Source organism: Podarcis pityusensis (genome assembly GCF_964106645.2).
Source record: "Podarcis pityusensis genome assembly, chromosome: 17".
Taxonomy (NCBI): domain Eukaryota; kingdom Metazoa; phylum Chordata; class Lepidosauria; order Squamata; family Lacertidae; genus Podarcis; species Podarcis pityusensis.
Genome location: NC_138042.1, coordinates 18,619,628 through 18,640,877, shown reverse-complemented (window position 1 = coordinate 18,640,877; position 21,250 = coordinate 18,619,628). Strand labels below are relative to the sequence as shown.

Below are 21,250 nucleotides of genomic sequence, written 5' to 3'. Positions count from 1 at the left end.
CGGCTGTGATAGAGTTCCCTTGGGGGAATGCCATAATGCAGATGGTCGCTGCAGGCTAGCTGTCACCGCCAGTTGGCTGATCAGCAGTTACAAGAAGCACGGCCAGCAAGCTTCCCTTGCCAGGGAACAATCAGGAGCACTTTAAGGCTCCCAGTTGTTCCTTGGAAGCCAGCTCAGGTTGCTACTCCCAGCAACAATAAGCCCACAAGTGCATACCCATCCAAATGGATGGCATAAAACACACAACGTAATGCTGCAACCAAATTCCACTGCATGTTTCTTACCACATGTTGCACACACCTGTAAAATTACAAGTCCTCCCCCATGTAATTCTCTATAAATTCACCTGCTCAACACAGACATAAGCAAGCATGGGGGGGGGGCAATCAACTCATCAACAGCAAAACCTTAGACCCACTTCAACCACACACATTGAGCAAATAAACTTTAATATGCATAATGAAACACACCTTAAACATAGTTTCCCCAAAGAATTCTGAGGGGTTTAACAATCTCTCTTCCCAGCGAACTCTGGGAATTGTGGCTCTGTGAGGGAAATAGGATTTCCTAAAAACTCTCAGCACCCTAAACATGCTACACTTACCAGGATTTTTTGGGGGAAGCCATGTTTTACACCTGAAATGTCAGAGCACAGGTAAGCCTGGCAGGACAGCTTATTCTATGGTGTTAACTCCTTCATGCATTAATTAGATAGAAGCACGTTAGCTATACAAGGCAGATTACCCCACACTATGTATTTAGGGGGGTCTCATATTATGTCTTTTATTTTGACCTGACCAAAGAGGCCTGTCCTGACATTACCCAGAACGAAAGCGAACTACAACTCCCAGCACCTCTAGCCAACCACAATTCCCAAGCTATATAGAGCAACACAGCACCAAAAACAAGGAACCGAGACACTTGGCAGAAACGCCCAGCCAGAATAAACCCAGTAGGGCGCATGCGCGGGGCTCCGCTACCTCAGGCAGCCTTAATCAGAAGCAACGTGCCTTAACCGCTCTCGGGGGACCGTTAAACACCGTTGCGAAAGCCACGCCCCGAAATTGGGTGGGGCTTGCGTTTTTCTCTTCATTTAAATATAAGGAGGCGCCTTTGCGGAATGAGGGCCGCAGCAAGCAAGCAAGCAAGAAAAGGGGCGGGGCTTCAGTAGCAGCGGCGCGTGGCCTCGCCCCGCCCCCTCCGACGGTTTCGCGCGTGGCCGGGGCTTCGCCGGGAGCGTTGCGCGCCTTTTCTCCGGCGGCGTGGGGGGAGGCGGGAAAAGGCGGGATGCTCCCTTCGGCGGGTTTCTTCAGGAGCCTCCCTTGCCCCTTCGACGCCCGCGGGTGCCGGCGGCCCCACTGCCAGTACAGACACGAGGCCCTTCGGCGCCGGCGCCGCCTTCAAGGGGAGCCGCCGGTCCCTCAGCCGCGGCCCCTAAGCGGCTCTTCCGCGCAGGGTGAGGGAGGGGAGCAGCCGCTGGCGCGTGTGGACGGCGGGCTTTAAACGCGCGTTTTACTTCACGCCGCCGTCTCCGGGGTCCTTCACGCCCGGCCGCGCGTTCCCGCCTTTTCCCCACACCAGTTTCCCCGAACTGGAGCCTCTTCCCCACGAGCCGGATAAAATATCAAGGCTTGTCATCCCAGCCTGCGCTTTTAAAAAGCGATATTCCTTGCTTTGTGTCTCCTCGTTCAGAGAAATGAGATTGAAAATAGGCCCTTTTTAATTACCGGCATCTGTGTTGTGCAGTGCCGGATTTACGTGCAAGCTAAACAAGCTATATAGGACCCCAAAACATTTAAAGGGAAAAAACAACAACTGGATGTACATTTCCAAAATATAAGATAAAAAACAAAACTTACATACAGCAGCAGTGTTTTGTGTTGTGTAGGCTCCTATGATGTAAGTCACCTGCCCCGCCTGCTAGCCTGCTTCCTAAAATATCACCTGTTTGCTCATTTCTGTATATAGGGTGCCTACATTCTGCATTTGCAAATGGCTTTAGATACTTATAGGTCCATAAATTACCATATAGCATATATTCAACACCAAAAAAACCCAGCGACAGTTTGTTGTTGACAAAGGACAGCTGGACATAAAAATTGCCTTCAGTAGCTTAGGGCCTCATCAAACCTAAACCCGGCCCTGGTGTTGTGTTAATAATTTTTTTACCTTTTTTCAGTAGTTCTTATTTCTATGTTTTATGTGTTGCCATGGCATTATTTTTCAGGTGATTTGGAATATGGTTTCTTTAGGCACCCCTAAAATGCATTCACTTTGGCTCCTTCGCAATGTCTTTGTTGAGTAATTCTTAGAAACAACACACATGGTTTAGATGTGCTGGGTTTTTGTATCGTGTGTCGCTTTAAAGCAATAAAGTATTTCAATGCCCTTCAAAAATAGTTGATGACAGAACTAAGAGTTCGGGCTAAGTTCTGTAGTTGTATTCTTTAATGCTCTGTTTACATATAATTGAAATATTAGTGTATAATCTAAGGCTATGGTATTTATAAAACTTTCTTCTAATCAACAGGTCTTGATAAAAATATCCAAGAATTAGAAATGATCAACAAAGCAATTCAATCACTCAAGACTGAAGTTGAAGAGCAGAAGAAACTATTTTGTTACGACTGGGTGCAAGATTTCAAAAATAATGTGATTCTTGCAACAAATCACAACAAAGGAAATAAATCTTTCTCTGATGAAGGTGATGCCTGTAATAGTCCTGTAGAAGTAAAAAATAATGCCATTTCAATCTCAAAAGAATCTAAAAGGTCCAGTAAATATAGTCTTGACCATAGCTGTCCAGCTACTGATCTTGAATATGACCCATTACTCAATTATTCTGCAGGTCTCGGGTCTTCTTTGAAGGAAGTAGATAAAAATGACACATGCCACTCTAAACATTTTAAAATCTCTCATTGTAGAGATTTACAAGCATCTATAAAAACTTTTCCAGGTAAAAATAGATTCAGATCCCCAAGGAAGAGATCAGTAAGTTCTTCACCAATAAAACTCCAGGAATCAGATGATGATATGCTTATAATAGATGCCCCACCAATGAATGTATCAAAGAAACCAAGAATAAGCAAGACCTATAAAAAGTGGAATAGGGAAGTAAATGAGATGAGTTTTGGAGCTAATTTAGAAACTGTTCAGAACTCTGGAACATCAGATATTTTAAAAAATTTAGAGGGAGAAAGATCAGAAGTCATCACTGTTGGCCTGCATAGTGTTAATCAAAGTGATGGAAATAAAAGTAAAATAAAAATTTCAGCAGCAGAAAGTGCTTATTTAGCAGATGTCAAAGCGAGTGCTTTGAGTGTAGGAAGCAAACTTCGGACAAAATATTACCCTGCTACTAAAGGCAATAATGTATCTCCTCAGATGAAGTTTGAAATGAACAAAGAAATCTTGAAGGAGGAGTCACTGAATGTTATTTCTGTTAAAGCATGCAATATGACTGAGGTTAGTAATCATAAAACTTTGCTGAAAAACAAAACTCAGACTAACCTATATTCTAGAGGTAGTACAAAAGATAAAGTTACAGCCCTACAAGAAAGCTCTAAAAAAGATCCAGTACCTTTTGGGAAATGGAGTATTCAGCTACATGGAAAAAGCAATGCATTGCCTATTAAACAAAGCTGTGTTCCAGTTTTGAGTGAGGACACATTTGTTGAAAAAACTGGCGAAAATTGTACTGATAAAACTATGAAAAAGGATGCCAAAGAAAATGAGATAATAGTATTAGACTCTTCCGAAGAAGATGACGTTGAAGAGGATAATGAACTTTCTGAATCAGATGATACTATGGAAGAATGTCGGAGAATCTTCAATGAGTATGTTGAACATGAAGCACAAAAGGAAAGATTAGTAAAGCAGGTAATTTTGCTTTTCTCAGTTTATTCCTTCCTCCTTGTAAAGGCAGACACAAATTGTTTTCTATTTAATCTTTTTTCTGACCATTCAGCACTTTTTTTTTGGTGTATCAATGCATATTCATTTGGTGAGGATCTGTAATTAACAGATGATAAAATTCCAGCTAATAGTTAGGGGGAAAAGTAGTACTTTTTTGTTAAACGAAGGTTTTTTGTAATATTAAAGATTGCCTTTGGATTTCCATCCTCTGAAAGTCTTTTTTTAAGTTTCAGGAAGCCAGAGTTCATTACAGAACTACAGTATCATGAAAACAAACTGTAATTTGTTGTAATTTTATAATTTAGAAACAACAATCTTGATAGTTTTTGCAGTTTGTGTATGGCTATTTTCCTTTCTTTAAAAAAAGCAGGCCCTTGCAGTGCAAACAGACGTAGACTCAGATTTGAAGACAAGTATGCTTCCTGGACAGAAGAGAAGAATTGCACACACTGCAAAATTTGATGTGAGTTTCAATCTAGCAGTTTGGGGAAATATTTGCTAGTATTTCATTATGTAAACATGGATATAGGTTAATAGCAAATAAGTGGTGTCAACCTATTGAAATTAACGGACCTAACTTAATCATGTTAATTAATTTCAGTGGGTCTACTGTGAGTAGGAGTATCATTAGATACAGTCCATGGTGGGGAAACAGTTCTTAATATCTTAAATGAGATACTAACATTTTGTCTGTTAAAGCATGTTAAACCTGTCAGGCAGGTTTTAAGTTGCATTTTCATGTCTGCATTTTCCTCTCTTTACTACAATTTCAAATGTTGACTTAATTTGTGTTTGTTTCATCAATAGATTGTAGATACAATTTGCATATCACCTTAAAGTTAAGAGCCACCAAACACTAAGATGCCAAGTGACAAAATATCAAATGATACATTGGTGAACAGGTCCAAATTGCTAATGGACAAACCGTTTTCTGATGCAAGGTGCTCTACTTTTAACAGAATGGTATTGATAGTAACTGAAATAGTGACAAAACTGTTTGACCATTTATCTTTATGAAGAGATGGAAATACTGCTTTACAGTCCTGGGGTGTAACTTTAGGGTAGTAAATACAGTATTGCACATACTGAATTTAGAAATTGTTCATTCTTCAATACTCACCAGGTTAATACCACTAAAGAAATAATTGTGCCTTTAAAAGCACCTCTTCCACAGCGGACCTGTCATTCCAGAATACTGCAAGCACAGCAACAAGCAACACAAATAACAACTGCTGTTAAAAGTGGTCAAGCTTTTGTTGCTGCAACTTGCGGCCCAAAGAGAACTGCATCTGTAATACCAGCTACTCAGATTCAAAGCATGGGCCCCATAGGTATGACTAAGTAGTATATTATACTTTTGATATTTGTTGAGTTTCATATGAGGGTTTGTGTGAGTTAAAACAAGATCTCATAAAATTTAGGTTTAATTTGCTTCCCAGTCCCCCAGACCAAGAAACCAACAGCAGGATATGTAGAGAATGAGTAGTTGATTGTTCCTAGGTTTCTGATTCAGATCAGGTTTCATCAAAACAGCCAGTGTCCATGCATTGATAGCTTAGAATCTGTGAGAGACAAATGTGGTGTCCTCCAGATGTTTTCAACAATTCACATCAGCCCTAGCCATGAAGGGGAAAGGGAATAGAACACTGTTCCACGCTATTTGAAAACATGCCCACCTGTGTGTATAGACAATACAGATGGTATCTGTGACTTTAAATGAGGTGATTGCAAGAAGGTGTGCACAATTGGTAACCACTGTACAAAAGCGCCCTTTGGAAAAATGGCCCCTGTGCATTTCAAAGGCTACATTGTACACAGCCTGTATCACAGCCATTGCATCTTACAATACCTGTTTTCTCCAAAGCAGAACGGGATTGGTCCCGTCCCCCCCAGTATCTCTGATAGAATTAGTGATGTGTAAGGGATAAGCTCCCGTTGCTCTGTCCCTGCTCCTGCCAACCTAGCAGTTCGAAAGCACATCAGAGTGCAAGTAGATAAATAGGTACTGCTCCAGCGGGAAGGTAAACGGCGTTTCCATGCGCTGCTCTGGTTTGCCAGAAGCGGCTTAGTCATGCTGGCCACATGACCCGGAAGCTGTACCTCGGCCAATAAAGCGAGATGAGCGCTGCAACCCCAGAGTCGGCCACGACTGGACCTAATGGTCAGGGGTTCCTTTACCTTTTTTAAGGGATGGTTTTGGGTTATATTGCTTTATGTACTGGTAATTGCTGTTAAATGTAAAATAAATGCCGGTACACATGTTCAGCAAGGTGTTGGAAGGCTGGTATTATCAACCAGCAGCATGGAAACCTTCAGTGAGCTCAGGTGATCACATGACAGGTCGTATTGTCTGTCATACCTGTGGCAAGGAATGGTCACCACACAAAAGCTGTTCATCCCATGTGACTGCCTTAATGGTCACTCTGGCATTTACTGTAATCATTCAGCTTCCAGATAAAGTTTAAGAAGATAGTTTGGCTATGTGAAGTGCATTTACAAATGAAGCTTCAAACTACACAATATTTGTCTATTTCAGTTTGTTTAAATGTGTTTGAAGTTCAGCCTGTTGGAACAAGCACTGGCCAAGTGAATGTACTACTTCCTGGAAATGCATTAACATCAGTGCCATGTAGACTTCCCAATTATCCTGTAAAAAAAAATACTCCCATGCCAATTAAGGTATTTCATATTTTCCTTTGTGTTAAAATAGAGTAAAAGGCTGCTGGGTTTATTGTCAAATTTATTAAGAAGTTATTGGGGGACATATGGGAAACCAGTGCATAAAGTGCCATACAAATCTAGTTTGAAATGGTGATGTCCTAATAGTATTTTTTAAATTTAAAAATCAATGCAGTAAAGCAGAGGTGGTTTGTAGGTTGAAGGTGACTAATAGGGCCTTCCCATCCAATCTACAGCCCCTTCTCTTCACTGCAATGTGTTGTTTAGAAATTGACATAAACTGAAGACTGTGTTCAAGCCTAATTCTAGTATGAACATTTTTGGTATGTAGGTTGTTTATCTGTGTAGGGATAATCCTCCATTCCTGTGTGCTGTGACCCAATAGTAAACAGTGCTTATTTTGATTTCATTCGAATTTGAACCAGGTCAATGGGTGTGTGGGTGGGTGTATGTCCATGTCCATGTTTGCATGTGTGTGTGAGTAGGCCAGGACTCATTTTTGGCCCTGCTGACCTTGATGGGCTGGCAAAGAGGGAATGCAGCCAATGGGATTTAAAGTGTTAACAAACCACCACAATACAGTATATTTAGAGAGGCAGTTTGCTGTTGAAAAATATTCTGACTTTGCCATACTCTTGCAATTTTGGGGATAGGATTTGAGGGAGAAGAGTTTGTAGCTATATAATAAGGTATTTGTTCAAAAGTCTTTTCAGTGATTTAGAATCCTTTTCTTTTACCCAAAACAATACCTTTCAATAAGTTTAGGAACGTTATTTCAATTCATGCATGTAGTAAGTTAAATATAAGTTAACATTTCAGCCATCAAGTCGGAGAAGGCCTCCTGTGATTGCCGAGCTGGGATCCAAAGTACCACATGACACAAGGCAACGATATGTCAATTTTTTTTTGGAAGAATTCTTGAAAGTTTGTGCAACAGTCAATGAAGCTTTTGACAAGGTCTGCAGTAGTTTTAAAAACCAATGTAATTTATTTTTTATGACAGTTATATGAATTGTGGATATGTGAAATAAGTGCTGAGTGCTTTGTTGCAAACATAACATACATTGTGATCCTGTGTGTGTATACTCAAGAGTAAATGCCATTTATTTTGGTTGGACTTTTGCTCCCAATGAAGCCTGCAGTGTACTGCAGTTTTAGGCTGCAATCCTAAACCTATTTACTGGGGTGAAAGTTCCTTTGACCATAATCGGACTTGTTTCTAGGTGAACATACATATGATTGCAGTGTTAACTGGTACCATATTGGCCTGAATATAAGCCTCACTTTTCCTCCAAATTCTAACCATGAAAAATTAAAAAACGCGGCTTATATTCGCGACTTGACAATATGCAGCCAGGAGCACGGCAAAGTGGCACCCGCCCAGCGCGTATTCCTCCATCCTCTCCCCCGAGGCCGGCGAGGAAGGGGAAAGGCCGCCAGCAATGCAGCTCCATTCCTCGCTGCTCCCAGTGTGCAGCCAGGGCAGAATGATGGGGACTTTCTGTATTCATTATGGATTTGTCCTAAAAAGTAAAAGTTCATTCTTAATATTTAATTACTTTACTAAATATATTTGTCACCCATCAATATTCCTATTTCCAAACAGTATTTGAAAAATAAACATTCCTTGGTAATAAAAAGGCTAAGAATAGAACGCTCATTATATATTATTAAATTGTTACTGCATATTTAAAAGAAACTTAAATTGGAGATACCAGGAAATCAACTAACACAATCTTCTTGAATGAAAATAATTGATTTTAAAAAAGAATCTGATTTAAAATAAATTCTGAATTTAAATTGAAGCGGATATGGTGATTGTACTTATCTCTGAATTTATTGTGAGACCATCACAGTTAAACATTTAATGCGGTGCAAAACTATAGGACTATTTACAGTACATCACTAGTGGAGTGTTGAACTTGTTTCTCAAACTGCATGCAAGCACACATCAGTGCCACACAGAAAGCCACCGATGAAAACCAGAATACCTTTAAAAGCAGTTTGTGATGGAGGGAATGAAAACATTAAATTGTCTGGTGCAACTGAAATGGATCTCTTGAGTTGTGACCACTAAACTTTAAATGCCACTTTCTCTCTCTATATATATCAGGGGAAAAGGCAGGATATAAATAATATATTATTATATATTTATTTATATCCTGCCTTTTCCCCTCATAGGACTTAAAGTCGCTTATGTATAAAAACAGAACCACTAAAAAGGACATCCGAAGGCAGCCCTGTTTAGGGAAGTTGTTAATGTTTGATGTTTTATCGTGTTTTTAATACTCTGTTGGGAGCAGCTCAGAGTGGCTGAGGCAACCCAGTCAGAAGGGCAGCATATTATTACTATTACTATTACTATTATTATTATTTGTTTGGATGCTCTTCCCCGTTACATACTCTGTTCTATTGCAGGGGGCGGAGTACAGGGTAGATGTGCAATTTACAGTATGTATCATACACACTTTTCTTTTTAATGTAGGCATTGAAAGAAGAAAAAGCAATATATGACCGTTGTAGTAGTAAAAATATATACTTGAATATAGCTGTGAACAAGCTTAAAAAATTGAGGGATCATAGCAGTGTGTCATCAGATGGTAAGTTCCAGTGACGTGGGAAGGGAAAACTGGTGGTTAAAATGGACCAATTTTATTTCTCTTCTAAATACATTTAAATTATATACAATGTTTGTTTGTAGAAATAAGTTCACATTAACAATGTGAGACATCTGTGATTTTATTTTATATAGGCCAGCCCTCAGACAATAAATTCACTACTACAACTGGCTTTAGAAAAGAAGAAAAAAATGGTAAAATAAAACTATTACTGTCTTTTGAAAAATTCGCACAAAGTATTAAAATTCTTTCACGTGTGAAGTACTTATAATATAAAAAGCTAGTTTTTTCTAGTTCTGATACTCTTTACTTGCTTATAATGAAAATGAAAAGTAATGAAAAAAATCCAGTGCTTTCAAAATGTTTTTATTTTTGTTTTTATTATGTATTTTTCTTTTTTGTATTTTTACTTAGATCTTTGAATGAAAGGTTGTATATAAATTTTTAAAATGCTATGACAAAAGGCATATATTTAGGATGAATTTGTAAAGTTTCACAGCATATATAAACTTAACCAAAGAAAAACTAGCTGCTACTGACTACCTATAAGTTGAATCTGAAAATAATTCTGACAGTTATAATGCCTGAATGACAGCTCTTCAGAGTTTTTTAACTGTTTTGTTGGGGTGATTAAGATTTTACAGGAATTACTCTCTATAAACTTCTAAAAGAATATGCTTTGACTGATGAACAGTTGAAGGAAAATGGCTTCCCTGAACCAAATCCTGAGAAACCTGGCAGTGCTGTACTATGCAGTGGCTCCATAAAAGCAGCTTTATCTGACTGTGAGTAAGTGAGAATGGAATGAAAAACTGAAACCCATCAGAAAAATCTTCCTATATTGTTCAAAAAATGCTTTCCAACATAAGATTTCATCCACAATGTGCTACAATAAAATGCTTGTAAGTGTCACTCATTGCCAGTACTGTGAATCAAGTCATCCTGGTTAATAAAGCTTGAAGAATAACTGTATTTTTTCTGCTCCTGATCTATCAATTTAACAACTTAATTAATATTGTTTGGGTGATTATCCATCTGTTCCATGCATAATTGGAATATATCTGAATTACTCCTACCAAAGCTTTACTATTTAGATCAGTAATTATGCTAGTAGTAGCAATTCTGCTGCTTGGTAATGTGAATGAGAACCAAATTCATTAGATTTTTTGCAGTTGTCTCTGGTGATTAAAATGGTTTCTGGGGGTAAGTGCAGATGAACATCTTGCAGGTCTCAATTCTGGCTTACTACTGGATTGTGTTACTGGTTACAGCTTCCAGAAGAATTTGTTGTCGATGCGGAGAAATATATACTGTAACTTCATCAGGAAGGCATGTTCGGAAAGAAGAATGCAGCTACCATTCTGGTAGAGTATTAAGACATAAAGGTAAGGATAAACTCCTGTCTCCCCAGACATATACTGGACATGCCGGTGAGATTGAGACTACTCAGGTAATGTCCACCGAAGCAGGGCCAGCAAGTTAAATTTTGATTAACAATGAAGGGGTTAAAAATAGTTTTGCTTGCATTTTTCCTTATTAAGCCACCAATCATTTACCATTAGATACAGACTTTGCACTAATTTGTGGTATAATGTTATTAAGCAAGGAGCAAACATTGGGTCTGTGTTCTTCTCACCACTTCCTGTCACACATGTTTTTTCATGCTTGTTTCAATATATAACAATACAGAGAACTGTGACTTAGTATTTTAGTAGCCAGGATCTTAAACTGGAATTGATTTTAATATTATGCTTAGTAAACCAACATCACAACACAGTGCCCCATTTCAGATCTAACAAAACTGATGCTGTGATGGTGATTAAATTAAACCAAAGTTGGTATCTGAGGGAGGAACATCCAGATCTGATGCTTGTTCCAACTTTCCTAAATGGTGGTTTAGCATGCCAGGACTGTCACCACCCCCAAAAGAGCCCATGTAGGTAGTGTAGTTAAAACTAATAAATTATATTCAGCTATTTATGCTTGACTTTGTACAGTGCCTCACTTTCATTTTCCTGCTCTTTTTAGTAAAATACATGATGGGTGATAAGGTTGTCATTTCGTATTCTCAGTATAGCTACAGTCTTGAGAGAAACTGACACACATTTGTAATAAAACTAATTTCTTTGGATAGTTGGAAATCCAATTCAGTATCCCTTTCTTCAATGCATGTATATTTGATCCTTGGAATTCTACTTGGTTTTGTTAAACTGATTTTTTTTTAAGCAGAGCTACTCCCTTAGTGTTCTGGTTTGCATATTTAAAATAAAGTGTATTGGTGTATGCGGCTAAAATTATGGGCGCTTCACACATCCCTTGGTATTACTGCTGCCAGGAAACAGACTGTTGTGTTCTCAAAACCTGGGGTTGTAGTTTCTTTCTCCAAACAAACCATGATCCAAAACCAAGGTTTTGTTCTTGGCTTCTGCTTGTGTTATGTTTAGGGGAAACTAACAATGAGCCCAGGGTTGAACTACATGAAAAAGGCAGACTATGGTACGTTTCCTGACAGCAGTGAAGGGAAAAAATGTTTGCGATTTCAGCAGTGTGCATCAACTTGTTTGTTCACATTAAACCATTGTTTATTTTAATTATTTGGTTGTGATGTGTGAACCAAGTCAGTGTAAGAAGATAACTGATAGTTCAAAGTACAATCGATCAAAATTTTAATTTTTTGGATAAGAATTGATTTGAAATTACTCATCTGCTTCCTATTACTTACCCTGTAACAGTTCCGGGTGGTTTGGAAACACGTTACAGTTGTTGTGAAGGAGTGGTAGGATCTCCTGGATGCCAGGTTGCAAAGGTGAGAGTACTCTCCAGTTGCTGTTCTCAAACTTTTCACAACAAACCAACAACACCAGAACTGGCTTATGAATATAAACAACAATTTTACCAGAATGAGTGTAAAACCTCATAAACCAACAAGACAATGAACAAAGTAAAATGCAAAGTGCGTAACCAAGCCTGGAGATACTCATAAACATAAAATGTGGCAGATGGAACAAATACAGTGGTACCTCTGATTAAGTACTTAATTCGTTCCGGAGGTCTGTTCTTAACCTGAAACTGTTCTTAACCTGAAGCACCACTTTAGCTAATGGGGCCTCCTGCTGCTGCTACTGCTGCACCGCCGGAGCACAATTTCTGTTCTCATCCTGAAGCAAAGTTCTTAACCCAAGGTACTATTTCTGGGTTAGCGGAGTCTGTAACCTAAAGCGTATGTAACCCAAGGTACCACTGTAGTCATTCATTGGAAGCACAAAGCCACAAATGTGGGAGCAGCTGCCAGAAAGCGTTCTTCACGTAGCTGTTAGCTGGAAGTGCAAAGCCAAATGATCAATTGAAGCCAAGTAGATGAGACCTGTTCTCTGGATATTATCCAGGTTTCGTAGCAAGCTTCATCAGTCCATAATGCTAATCACTCAACACGGTTCAGTAACTGTTCCTGTGAGTTCCTTTTGTCTTGAGTGAACCATGTGTTAAGACATTCTTATCGCATACATAACCAGTATAGCAACGAGAGAGACGCTGCCACATTTTATGTTTTTGAGTATCTCCAGGCTTGGTTATGCACTTTGCACTTTAGTTTGTTCATTGTCTTGTTGGTTTATGAGGTTTTATACTCATTCTAGTAAAATTATTCTTTATATTCATAAGCCAGTTCTGGTGTTGGTTTGTTGTTTAATTATTGTTATAACACCTGATATTTTTTGTGTATACTCAAACTTTTCACAGCACATATATTTCTCAGGATTTTGTTTTAGCTTTTGCTTGCAGCAATCTGCCTATAGCCACTGATTGGCTGTCTACATAGAGAGGGATTGACAGGGGTCAAGCATGAAAGACAAAGTGTTTTAAAATCTCTTGAATTCCAGATACAGCTATTCTGTTAGTCTTGTTATCTTAGCAGAACTAGAGCAAAATAGGTGACCAAGTTTCCTTCAAGAAGCTCCAACCCTCCTCTTTTGTGTAGAGCAGGGTGGTCCAATGTGCAGCTCATGGGCCACATGGAGCCCTTGATGTCTTTTTTGTGTGGTCCTTGGCAACATTTGACACATACACCCTGCGATGTAGCTCTCCCACTACTTTCCCAAAGCTGGGTAAGCGAGGCTCTGGGCTTTGGGAAGGAGGCTTTGACAGGGTCCTAGAGTTGTCCCACCTGCTTCCCAGAGCCCAGTTAGTACTTTCCTAGCTTTGGGAAGGAGGTGGGTGTCAAATGTCGGCCTTGTTTCCCACCCCTGCAGTATGCCACCTGCAGGTTCCATGTGAAAGTACTCCGGTGGCCCACTTGGTATGAAAAGTTGGGCGTAGTGTGTATTTTTTCTTGGCCCTAGAAGCCATTTCCTGAACTGAATATTGGTGTAAGTGTAGTCTTTGGCAGAGAGACAGACATGTTAAAAATGTATGCATTTCTGAAGTTTCTAAAAGGGAGATGAGAATAGGGGTAGATTTTTCATTTGTTTTGGGGAATTCTGTTCTCATGATATCATAATATGCTAGAAAACAAGATGGGACTGGTTCTAAAAAAGTGTTGGGGCTCAAGCCTGCCTCATTTCCTTAAATCTAAATTTGTGAGAGAAAAGCAGATAAGTAATAAATTAGTGTTGAACATGCTAAGGGACACTTTAGTTTACACTTTCTGGGACTTGGTCCTGATATTAAAACAAGCTGTATCTTGATGGACAGTGGCAGATGCTGTAATTGTTTTGCTTTCTGTATTAAGGTTTAGTCTTCTATTTAATGTTTTTGCCTCCCTCATCTTGGTTACAGTGTGGGGAAAATGAACATTTGAAATGCATGAAGAAGTAGCATTTAAAATTTAAAAGACAGATAATGAACGCTGAGGATTTCAACTTCATATTCTTTAACCAATAATCAAGTGCTTGACAAAATAGTGTATAAATTTAATTAAAAGTTACTGAAAATATGTCACTTCTCAGACTAATTTGAATATTCCTTGTTGCTTTGTAGCTCCATGTTCATGATGGCAGAAAAGAAAATATAGATGGCTTTGTGAAGACTTTCATCAAACCACCTCCACTTGATGGAAATCATGGTGTATTTGCGTTAGATTGTGAAATGGTATGCTAAGTTAGGATCCTTTTAAAAAAATGCAATTTAAAGTGCAATTGTGTTTTCCTGGCAGTATAACTTAAGGACAGATGTTATTTTTCTAGAAAAAGAGGTGCTGGAACTCACCCTGAATGCCTCCCTTATTCTCTTAGAATGGCAGTGGCACCCTTCTGAGAGGTGCTGGAACTGAGTTCCGGCTGAAAAAAGGCACTGGATGCTACTCTCTTCAGTTGAGAAATGTAGATCAGGCAGGACAGACTGACTTGAGAAGGAAAAACTGCCTCATAAAATGCACCTGCTTTTGTTGCTCTCCTGAATTGCAGTTGGGAATTATTTTCATTGTTTTTATTCTGATTGTATCTAACCCTGGTGTTGCTACATGATGAAGGAATGGTTAAAAACTTAAAATATTTTGAAATTAAATAAAATATGTAATGCTGGCAATATCCTTCTCTGGGAGTTGGAGATTAGTGGCTTTTTGTTTTTGTTCATTCCTTCTCTAGATATAGAAAGTGCAGGATGTATAGGAAATATAGGACCATTTAGCAAAAACAAGTACACATTTTTACATGCAGCTACATGTGTCTTTTTCTTTCAGTGTAAGCAATTACTTATAAAACTTGATTAACGTAGAACTTCCATTGTAAATTAACAATATAATCTTTTGGGTAATCAAGTAGCTTACTAAGAGGTAACTGATGAATTGAAAACATCTTTTATCATAATAGCTGACAGGAATTTCTAGGAATTTCCCAGAGAAAAATGTTACTTTTAGATTTTAAAGTTTCTAGTATATACCTACACCATGCACTGCCATGATTTTCAATGTAAAAAATATGTTTGCAAAGTAGCAAAGATGTGTTCACCTATCTCCACCATTTCAAAATTACATTAGTTTTCATTTCAGTTTATTCAGAACATAATCAGGAACTAAACTTAATTATGAAAAATTCTATTTAACACATTTCTCTTCTAGTGTTATACGACACGTGGATTGGAACTCTCCAGAGTGACAGTAGTTGATCCTTCACTTCATGTCATCTATGACACGTTTGTTAAGCCTGATAATGAAATAATAGATTTTAATAATAGGTATGTGTCTTATTCAAATACCAAAACATCAAGTGTTTGAAGATAAGTAACTGTGTTTGCACTCAACAGTAAACCAGAAATCCTGAGAATTGGTCAGACTCTGCATGAGCTACATGTGAGTGCAATAGGGCTCCTTTGCATTTGCTTCACTCCTCCCTTTGTGTGAGCAACTGAACAAGCCAGGTTTTAATGCTTTATCATGTGAACCCAGGTATAATTAATTGTTTCTAATCAACCCAAGATATTAAGCATACCTTAGAGCGTAGCTTCCTAAGTGTAATGGCAAATGGCTTCAAATCAAGCTAGGTTACGAAGCTGTGTTTGGCTTAATATCTTCAGTTGTTTTGAAGCCACAAATTATAATTCTAATCTTCACGTGTAAATGATAAGCTATTATTTAAGTGCTGAAACCCAACTTTGATCAGCTGCGTGCATAAAAGGGAGAAGAAGGAGGCTGTCCTTGTGCATAACTTGGCCCATTAAGACAGGATTTTTGATTAGCATTGCATGTGAATGCTGTCAGTGATGTTATAACCCATGGGCTACTTGTATAGCATCACTGCTTTTTGCTGTAGTATTTCTATAAGAATTGCATCAGGGCTCTGGAGTTAAGTTACTTATTGTTATTTTTTAATTGAATTTTATAAGTAATAATTAAGTGTAGGTAAAATATATGCAAAATACCAGCAGAGAATAGGAGTCAGACGAATAATAGACAGATAATATTATTACTTTGTCATGGTCTGATTCCTTCCCCAAATTTTTCATTCCAAAAGGAAAATAAAAACTCTTCAGTTGTATCAGTTGTGGGATAAGTGAATCTGGTATTTCTAAAATATTCATGTCTCCCTATTGTTTTACTTCCCTTGACACTCTGATTTGCTTTAGGTTTTCTGGAGTGACGGCAGAAGACATGAAGAGTACTGTAACATCAATTCGGGACGTGCAGGCAATATTGTTAAACTTGTTTAGTGCAGACACAATTTTAATTGGACATAGTTTAGAGAGTGATTTGTTTTCTCTTAAGGTAAATTATACAGAATGATAATATATTTAAAATGATTTGAAATGTTTTGCGTAAAACCTGTTCAGGTTTAACTTCTGTGTACTGTCTAATACCGCACACAGAAGTGCCCTGCTGGATTTATACCATCTAGCGCAGCATTCTGTTTCCCACGGTGATTAACCCACTGCCTCTGGGAACATGAGGACAACAACTCTCTCCTTTGTGGGTCCAGGTTCACTGGTGTGGTGTGGGTGAGGGATAGATCTAACATGAATTGCAATAGAACAGGATAGGAGTATCGGAGTTTAAAGAAGCCATAACTTTATTGATTACAGATTTCAGTAGGTTTTGGCACTAGGTGTATATCCTGAAATGGACCAATCGTTGTTCCCCAGCGACTGATATTCATAGGCACACTGCCTCAAGTCTTAGAGGTGACATGCAGGCATATAGTCATCATGAATAATAGCCATTGATGGGTGCCTGCATACTTGATGAATTTGACTAATTTTTTAAAATAAGCAAAGCTAGTCATCATCACAGTCTATTGTTGCAGCAAATTCCATACTTTAACTATGCTCTGAGAAAGAACTGCAATGGTAAACATGTTACAGAGAATGGGAGGATGGGTTGTGTAGCTTGCTAGCCAGGAAAGAGTCTAGGATGTGTAGTATGAAGCCTTTTATAACCTTCCCCCAAATCTAGTTAAAATGCCATGTTGGGCCAAAATCCAAACCCTTGTGAGGGTACCTTGCCTTCTCACCCTCAGAATGGCCAGGGCTTCCCAGCCATTGGATGCTATGCTACTGGAGAGACATGGGAATAGTGCCACAAGGTAGCTGCAGCCTTTTCACCACTTCCCAATGGCATTGCTGTGGCTCAGAGGTCCCTATGTGAAAAAGTTAATGTGATACGGTTTTTGTTGTTGTTGTTGTTGTTGTTTAGTCATTCAGTCGTGTCCAACTCTTTGTGACCCCATGGACCAGAGCACGCCAGGCACTTCTGTCTTCCACTGCCTCCCGCAGTTTGGTCAAACTCATGCTGGTAGCTTCAAGAACACTATCCAACCATCTCGTCCTCTGTCATCCCCTTCTCCTTGTGCCCTCAATCTTTCCCAACATCAGGGTCTTAAAGCTTTAACTGAAGCGATAGTGTGTTTTTTAACCACAAGAATATTTTAGGAGGCAAGACACAATCCAGTTTGAAGTGTCACTGAATCATCCATTTCTTTTCCAGCTGTTTCATAATAAGATTGTGGATACATCCGTAGTTTTTCCTCATCGTTTAGGCCTGCCTCATAAAAGAGCACTTAGAAATCTAATGGCTGATTATCTCCAAAGAATTATTCAAGATAATGGTAAGGCCTGGCGAAAATGACAGTGTATTTTACAGTTAATGGAGAAGAACCAAGAAGCAAGCAATACCTATGTTGTCACTCAGACTTTCCAGTTCAATCCAGGTTTCCCAAAATAAGGATTGGTCATGTGCCTTGTTTGATCACTGGAAGCTGAGTGTGTGAACTGACTGCATTGAAAATAACTGTCTCTGAGGTGATATTGAATGACATGAAAGTTCTCCCTGTGATGTCAGGTCTCTGGTGCCTATTCACACATGCTAATGATATCTCAATTGCTTCTTTTAAGTTATGAGCAGGTGTATCTAAGAATCAGCTGTAAGTTCACAAGAATTAAATAGTATGGGCTGTGTATTAGAAGAGATTCACAAGCTGTCCTCTTTTCCTTAATTCAAGAAACAAGTGGCATGTGCCTTCCCCAGGTATCATTAAAACTAATCACACAGATACTACACATTTAAAACTTGGCCAGAGGCCTGCCGTAGCAGAGTGTAAGTTAGCTGGTTTCCTCTGTGATTTTAAGATCTTAAATGTAAATTAAGTCTACAGATGTATGGGATTACACATAAACTTCTTGTAGGATGAGCTAGAAAGTGGAAGAATGCACAGAGGGTAATTGAGAATATGTACTATTAGAACAAATATCACTCAGAAGACAGCTTTCAATCCTCTCATCATTTTCAAGAGTTACACTGCTAAAATTGCAACAATATTAGTGCTTTCATGTCTAGTTTGTATAAATCTGTGCTCACCTGCAGTGCTGTTGTGCTATTAAAGCATCTTCGCCTGTTCTAAATAGATGGTATCCAAACATTGGATGTATTTTGTATGATTGATACATGTTCTTGAATTGAGTTATTCACCAATACATAATGCATGATGTCTTTTTAAGTCTCGTGGGGTTACAGTTACAGAAAACTAATGCATATAATCACACATGTACTTTACAGTTGCTCCATTACGATGTAATGCTGGAGTCATCAGGAGTTCAAAAGCCTTTCTTCAGGATTCAGAGCTGGAGTAGGGAACTTGTGGCCCTCCAGATGCTGTTGTACTAAAACTCTCTTTAGCTCAATGAGCATGACAAATGATGGGAGTGAGTCCCACAACATTGGGAGGGCCAAAGGCTATCTGTACCATCTGAGTTGCCCCTTTAGGAGCCCTAGAGAAGATATTAAAAGCCTATCTAGCACTTGTTTTACGGGCTATGCTATTTTTCAGTACGGTGGTACCTCAGGTTAAGTACTTAATTCGTTCTGGAGGTCTGTTCTTAACCTGAAACTGTTCTTAACCTGAAGCACCACTTTAGCTAATGGGGCCTCCAGCTGCTGCTGCGCCGCCGGAGCCCGATTTCTGTTCTTACCCTGAAGCAAAGTTCTTAAAATGAAGCACTATTTCTGGGTTAGCAGAGTCTGTAACCTGAAGCATATGTAACCTGAAGTGTATGTAACCCAAGGTACCACTGTATTAGGCCCTGAAGTGTATTTTGCTGCACAAACAAATTCTTATGAACTGACGAGCTCCAATCACACATGAAGTTCTAAATAGTGAATGATCTGCTGTTATGGAACATGTATGTTCGGGCATAGCCTTGCATACAAATGCTTATTTTAAAAAATCCAAAAGTGATGTAGCAATAAAATGTGTACTACCTGTTTCTTTCATCTGTAAACTTTCCTCTGCTTTTCCTTACAAAACTAATACTTTGGAGTGAAAGGTGTCTGGTTGCTTCAAGTGCCAGCAGTATCAGCTGCCAGTTGGCAGCTTTTGATCTAGTTGAGCATAGGTCCTATTCTGTGACAGATCTAGATCATATTGTAGTGTGACTGAAATCTGAAACCTTGAAACCTATTCAAGTTTCTTCTGTGACACTGTGGCATTTTTTCTATACTATTATCCACCCTCAATACAGTTAGGCTGTGTACGCATTTGAAATAACAATAATTTTATTATTTATATCCTACCCATCTGGCTGCACATTCTTTCCCTCAAAGAATTATGGGCACTGTACTTTAGTGCAGAATTACAGTAATCCCAGAATTACAGCTCCAAGGAGCAAACTAGTGCCCAGAATTCTTTTGAGGGAAAGAATGTGCTTTGAGGAGATAGTGTACAGACTGCCTTAGCAATTCATTATCTTCAAGATAATTTTCAAACTTGCTCTTTTAAGAGGGTAATTTTGGAAACAAATGCAAATACTTGAGTTTATTACTACAACCATTAATGTTAAATATTCAGTACCAGCTTTCTAATCTTTTAAATACTATGCATATTCATGAATGTTATTTTTTTCTAGTTGGTGGTCATGACTGTAGTGAAGATGCAACTGCTTGTATGGAACTTATGCTTTGGAAAGTAAAAGAGGATACTAAAGGCAGAAGATATTAATGCTTTGCAACAACAGCCTTTCTTCATCATTTCCTAGTGAAATACAGTTTTCTACCCCTGTTATTGTTCTAATTCAAAAGAGTACTGTGGTAAGTATATGCACTAGTTAGTTTTGCTGGAAGTTTGGGTTAATGATATTCAGGATTATGATATTTTTGTTCAATATAATATTAGAGTTGATTATGGGAGCTTTGTGCTAGTCAGAATTGTTAATGTAAACAGCGAACATTTCCCAATTTTGGCAGTTTGGAAAGAATACTGTACTTATTTTCTTTTTATGAAGAATCCTGTACTTATTTTCCCTTTATGAAACTTCTGTGTGTCCTAAGCAAAAAAGTTGTTCTCTGGCTGTCACTGTCTGCTGAAATAAAAACTCAAAAAAGCTGATATAAATAAAACAAATGTTAAACATTATGCAGTCCATTCGTTTGGTTAGCAGATCTCTAGCAGTTGCATAGGTGGCCATAAGTAAGCAATTTGTCACTGTCACTGCTTTATGGCTTTGATCTATTTGTTAATCTTATGGAACAAAATAAGTTAAATTGCAATTAGAGATTAAAGGCAGCAGTGAAAATGTATTTTTTATTTTTAAATAAAGAGTCAAAGGCTGTCCATTACTGAAATTTCTGTCAAGTCCATGTTCCAGTTCTCAGTTGTATATACAGTGGTACCTCGGGTTAAGTACTTAATTCATTCCGGAGGTCAGTTCTTAACCTGAAACTGTTCTTAACCTGAAGCACCACTTTAGCTAATGGGGCCTCCTGCTGCCGCCACACCGCCGGAGCACGATTTCTGTTCTCATCCTGAAGCAAAGTTCTTAACCTGAAGCACTGTTTCTGAGTTAGTGGAGTCTGTAACCTGAAGCATATGTAACCTGAAGCGTATGTAACCCGAGGTACCACTGTATCAGCTTGAGATGAGCGTACAGCACTACTTAAAAGTTTTAGCTAGTTAGTCCAATGAGCCTAGGAGAGCAACACTGGATCATCCAAGCTGGATTGGAGCAAGTCTCTCACTAACTTTTAGGAAGAATCTAAAAACATTCCTGTTCACCCCATATATTTGATGGCTAGAATGTCTGTTAAAGGCCAATCCTGAAATAACCTATGATTCTTTTAAAGC

The 21,250-nt window shown here is 38.6% G+C and overlaps 1 protein-coding gene across 3 annotated transcripts; it reads left to right on the top strand.

Moving 5' to 3' along the window:
- Window positions 1-1,127: 1,127 nt before the first annotated feature.
- On the top strand, window positions 1,128-20,542 carry LOC308466694 (RNA exonuclease 1 homolog). Of its 3 annotated transcripts, none has more exons than XM_080987736.1 (16): window positions 1,131-1,456; window positions 2,531-3,879; window positions 4,286-4,378; window positions 5,039-5,246; window positions 6,452-6,594; window positions 7,414-7,551; window positions 9,080-9,194; window positions 9,347-9,406; window positions 9,848-9,997; window positions 10,484-10,597; window positions 11,945-12,018; window positions 14,187-14,297; window positions 15,265-15,380; window positions 16,269-16,407; window positions 17,623-17,743; window positions 20,037-20,542. In XM_080987736.1, the coding sequence occupies exons 1-16, from the start codon at window positions 1,288-1,290 to the stop codon at window positions 20,126-20,128; spliced, it is 3,192 nt and encodes a 1,063-aa protein (XP_080843862.1). In that variant the 5' UTR covers window positions 1,131-1,287; the 3' UTR covers window positions 20,129-20,542. The 3 variants fall into 3 exon arrangements, 2 of the variants coding, with proteins under 2 accessions (XP_080843862.1, XP_080843861.1); XM_080987735.1 differs by having other exon boundaries at window positions 4,283-4,378; XR_013980933.1 differs by lacking the exons at window positions 15,265-15,380; window positions 20,037-20,542 and having other exon boundaries at window positions 1,128-1,456; window positions 4,283-4,378.
- Window positions 20,543-21,250: the final 708 nt, after the last annotated feature.

Coding starts and splice junctions, on each gene's coding strand:
- LOC308466694 (XM_080987735.1), top strand. CDS start 1,288: ATGCTCCCTTCGGCGGGTTTCTTCAGGAGCCTCCCTTGCCCCTTCGAC. Junction 4,379..5,038: donor CACACACTGCAAAATTTGAT/GTGAGTTTCAAT, acceptor AATACTCACCAG/GTTAATACCACTAAAGAAAT. Junction 9,998..10,483: donor AAAAGCAGCTTTATCTGACT/GTGAGTAAGTGA, acceptor TACTGGTTACAG/CTTCCAGAAGAATTTGTTGT.